This window comes from Oncorhynchus keta, chromosome 7 (assembly GCF_023373465.1).
Source record: "Oncorhynchus keta strain PuntledgeMale-10-30-2019 chromosome 7, Oket_V2, whole genome shotgun sequence".
Lineage (NCBI taxonomy): Eukaryota > Metazoa > Chordata > Actinopteri > Salmoniformes > Salmonidae > Oncorhynchus > Oncorhynchus keta.
The window spans coordinates 50,463,367-50,467,904 of NC_068427.1; the positions used below are offsets into that span (position 1 = coordinate 50,463,367).

The 4,538-nt window shown below is 42.6% G+C and overlaps 1 protein-coding gene across 1 annotated transcript; it reads left to right on the forward strand.

The window, feature by feature from the left end:
• The first annotated feature begins 1,304 nt into the window (after positions 1-1,304).
• LOC118374194 (motor neuron and pancreas homeobox protein 1-like) lies at positions 1,305-4,046 on the forward strand. Its single transcript, XM_035760570.2, has 3 exons — positions 1,305-2,193; positions 3,290-3,450; positions 3,675-4,046. Exons 1-3 carry the CDS (start codon positions 1,779-1,781, stop codon positions 4,044-4,046), a joined length of 948 nt encoding a protein of 315 aa, XP_035616463.1. The 5' UTR covers positions 1,305-1,778.
• The last annotated feature ends 492 nt before the right edge of the window (positions 4,047-4,538 follow it).

A 4,538-nucleotide genomic window follows, 5' to 3' on the forward strand; every position in this document is an offset into this window, starting at 1 on the left:
GTGTATGTGTGTGCGCGCACGTGTACGTGCGTGCGTGCATGTGTACGTGTGTGTGTGTGTGTGTGTGTGTGTGTGTGTGTGTGTGTGTGTGTGTGTGTGTGTGTGTGTGTGTGTGTGTGTGTGTGTGTGTGTGTGTGTGTGTGTGTGTGTGTGTGTGTGTGTGTGTGTGTGTGTGTGTGTGTGTGTGTGTGTGCTTAGCCTATTTGTGAGTTACTGTGTGAGTGAGTGTGGGAGAATTGTGTCTCAATCTCAGTTGGTGAAACTGATACCAAATATTTGTAGTTCGTAGTTTTGTAGTAGACTATAATAAATAGATATAATGCTAAATGTATTGATAATAATTATATGACCTAAAGGTTTACAGATATGATAACATTTGTATTGGTTTTGACCAAAAAAGTCCTATGAGGCCATTTTCACTTTCATTTTCCAAAGGCGTGTGAATAGTCATGAATTAAAAAATACAAATCCTAAACCATACTGTGCTTTACAGCATCAAACAAAATTGAAACATGTGATTGTAGAAAATATTTCAGGTTAATGTATATTCTCCGTATATAGTGCATTTATAATAGGTCTATTGGTCATTACTTCTTCCTTTTGGGAATACATTTTTTTGGGGAAATCAGTTATATTTTATTTAATTGAGGAGAATTGATCAAATGTCCATGGACAGTATGAATGCAGAAATACATCATGATGGTTTTGAATCGAAACGATAGCGCCTTTCTCTCACGGCTTGCGCTCGTTATATTCCAATTCAGGCTGCTTCCTAGAATAGTTGACCAATTCGAAAATAATCTTCCCTCCAAATTTGTAATTGTAGAGTCACCTATATAATACAATGTTGGCCTAATTCAAACAACGATACATTTACTCGAGTTGTCAGCTACATTTCTAACCATTTGGTTATGTATAGTGTCAGGTGCTTTGTGTGATAAAACAAGTCAAAAATAACTGCGCGGTTATGATACATGATACATGACATACGGGCTATATTATTATTTGTTTAGGCTACAAATGTATAGACCTAAAGTTATTTTGAGCCACACCACCCTGCCGGCCATAATGTTTCTTTTTCGACACTATTTTCTCCACGCTTTGTGAATTCCACTTGGGGGAAGTCTAAACGGGATCCGTGGGACGTCCCAAATCTGATGTCACACTACTGAAGTTACATTTTATTAAACGGTTTTAGTAAGGGTTAAAGTTAGTTAATGATTATTGTTAAAGTGCAGGTTAGGGTTAGGGTAATGGACGTCCCAAGGTCTCGGACAGCACTAACTATTCTACGAGCGCCCAAGAAGTACAGTGTGGCGAGCTCGAGCGCACTAGCAGTGTGAACGGGACTGTAATGAACTCATTATAAAGCTGTCTGACCCGGTGTGTTCGCTGAGATTAGCCAATCAGAGTCTGGGCTGGAGAGTTTCAACAGCAGAGCGGTGTGACAACTTTGTCAGTTGCAGGTGGAGACGTATTAGCACAGGACAGGACAGGACAGGACAGGACAGGAGGAGAGGGAGGAGAGACTGGAAACACCGCCGGAGAAATTTGGCTATAACAAAGAAGGATATTGGCAAGAAAGTGATAACGTAACGTTTTATAATAATTTATTGAAAAAAAAACTTAAAACATTCCGTGTAACAGCAGTTTTAAAACTCTGGACAAGATGTTCTATCATTTTGTCTAGAACAACTATTTCCGACAAAAACTTTACCCAGAACAGTCATTCTACTTGCACAATTTGAGTTGGAGGAAAGTTTCAGGAAAGGTCTACAATGGCGAAATCTAAGAACTTTGGAATCGACGCGCTGTTGGCGCACCGGGACAGCTCCCCGGGACTGCGTTTTGAGGACAGCCGCGTCTCTTACCACCCGTCGGAAACACCATCCCCGCAGAGGACCCACAACGGTATCCACATTCAGAACGGAATGATCCACAAACCGGGTCTACTGAACTTCTCCCAGCCGGGACTCACCCAGCTATCTCAGGGGGCCATCCATGGAATGTATCCCACTCACATGTACCGCATCGCGGCCCTGGGGGGGCAGCACCCTGCCTTTACCTACCAAGGTTTTGCGCAGCATGCCCAGCAGTACCCAGAGCACCTACACCCGGCAGCTGTGGCTGGGTTCCCGTTAGAACACTGGATTAGAGCCGGAATGATGCTTCCAAAACTAGGGGACTACGGTAGTAAGTAGACTGGAGTGGTCCCATTTATATTTATTTGAATATAATTAAAATAAGTAACTCTGTCACTGTTCATATTAGAAGTTTATTGTGTGATAACAAAAGTAGTTGTAAATAATGTATTAAGACTGGATGTTGTCTAACGCTTAAGACAAATGTTGCTGCTAAATTGTTTTGGTATAGCTTTTCATTTGAATTAATTTGCCCCTTTTTAATGAATTATTTGTACTTTTATAATTTCATTGAACAATGTGTGAATTTACTACATTGTGTTATAATGTTAAATACAAATATTCCCTCCGTGTTTTAGATCTTGCTATTTGGAATTATTCCAAATGATGAGCTTCGTTTTAAATAATTAAATAATAAATAATAATAATTAAAACATAAGCAGTCGAAAATAAACTATAATTGAATAAATAATATTTTAATTAATAGGCCATAGCCACGCGAGATGTTTAACAATAAGGTAACACCTGGGGGAAATAGGTCCACTTCCGTCAATAAAATCCTGGGATCATTTATTGCATTTTCATTGATATAATGGCTCTGAGTTTAATAGCCCTGCTTAAAAGCGATATCTCGCGGTCCTCACATCACCTGCAAACTAAAGTCCATCAAAACGTATCACCGGGACAGCTTTTAAAGTCGACACTATTTCTATCTTAGTCCCATCCTCCTCCCTTACAGAACAGCTAAATGAACTTCACATGACCAAGATCATGTAAAAATAAAAATAAAAAAGAAGAATAAACAACAACAAACACACAAGTATATAAATAAATAAATGTCGGCTGGGTTTTAGGCCAGTACTTGTAAAACGCCAACTGCTAATGTAAAAACAAATAAAATAATATATAAATGTCGGCTGGGTTTTAGGCCAGTACTTGTAAAACGCCAACTGCTAATGTAAAAACAAATAAAATAATAAATACATTTGATTGATTGAATTGTATTGATATAAAGAAGAATTTTATAACATGTAATAGGAATTATGTCAACATAGTATTCAGAATAAAAACGTGTAATTATTCATAATGATTAATAGTAATAACATGTGATTAATAACTCTCTCTCTCTCTCATGGTCTCCACTCCAGCCTCTTCTCAGGATAGTCTGATGGGGAAGTGTCGTAGGCCCAGAACAGCCTTCACCAGTCAACAGCTACTACACCTGGAGAACCAGTTCAAACTCAACAAATACCTGTCCAGACCTAAACGCTTTGAGGTGGCCACCTCTCTCGTGCTCACAGAGACACAGGTGATGATCCCTGAACTGATTTTCAATCCTTTGCGTCGTTGTTTGCCATTTTATTACTTTGTGTCGGGGATCATACAAAAATAAATATGACATAGTTCAGATCCATCTTCAGTCACTTAGAGGTCCTACACATTCACACTCAACTAAAAATGAGCTGCACGTTGTTTGAACTGACATGCTTATCCTCATGTTCTTTTCTGACGCCGTGTTCCGGTTCCGTTCAGGTGAAGATCTGGTTCCAGAACAGGCGTATGAAGTGGAAGCGGAGCCGCAAGGCCAAGGAGCAGGCAGCCCATGTCCAGGGGGAATACGACTGCCCACACAGAGGGAAGAACAGCACCAAGACTGGGTCTGGAGATACCCGGAACTCTGGTACCCTAGAGGATGAGGAGGATCTGGAAGCAGAAGAGGAAGATGAGGAGGATGTGTTAAGTGCTAGTACATTAGCAGCTGGAGTGGGTTTAGTGTCTCACCCCACAAATTTCCTGAGGCACACCGTTACGGATCTCAGCTATAGTTCTCATGGTTTTTACTCAGAAGATGAACTAGAGGACCGTGGACCTGGGCTGGAGAGGAGGGTTGGGGTGGGGTTATGAGGAGAATGGGATTGGAGAGGAGGGTTGGGGTGGAGCTGGAGGGGTGGGGTTATGAGGAGTGTGGGGCTGGAGAGGAGGGGTGGGGTTGTGAGGAGAGTGGGGCTGGAGAGGAGGGTTGGGGTGGGACTGGAGAGGAGAGTTGGGGTTATGAGGAGAGTGGGACTGGAGAGGAGAGGTGGGGTTATGAGGAGAGTGGGACTGGAGAGGAGGGTTGGGGTTATGAGGAGAGTGGGACTGGAGAGGAGGGTTGGGGTTATGAGGAGAGTGGGACTGGAGAGGAGGGTTGGGGTTATGAGGAGAGTGGGGCTGGAGAAGAGGGTTGGGGTGGGGCTGGAGAGGAGGGGTGGGGTTATGAGGAGAGTGGGGCTGGAGAGGAGGGTTGGGGTTATGAGGAGAGTGGGACTTGAGAAGAGGGTTGGGGTTATGAGGAGAGTGGGACTGGAGAGGAGGGTTGGGGTTATGAGGAGAGTGGGACTGGAGAGGAGAGGTGGG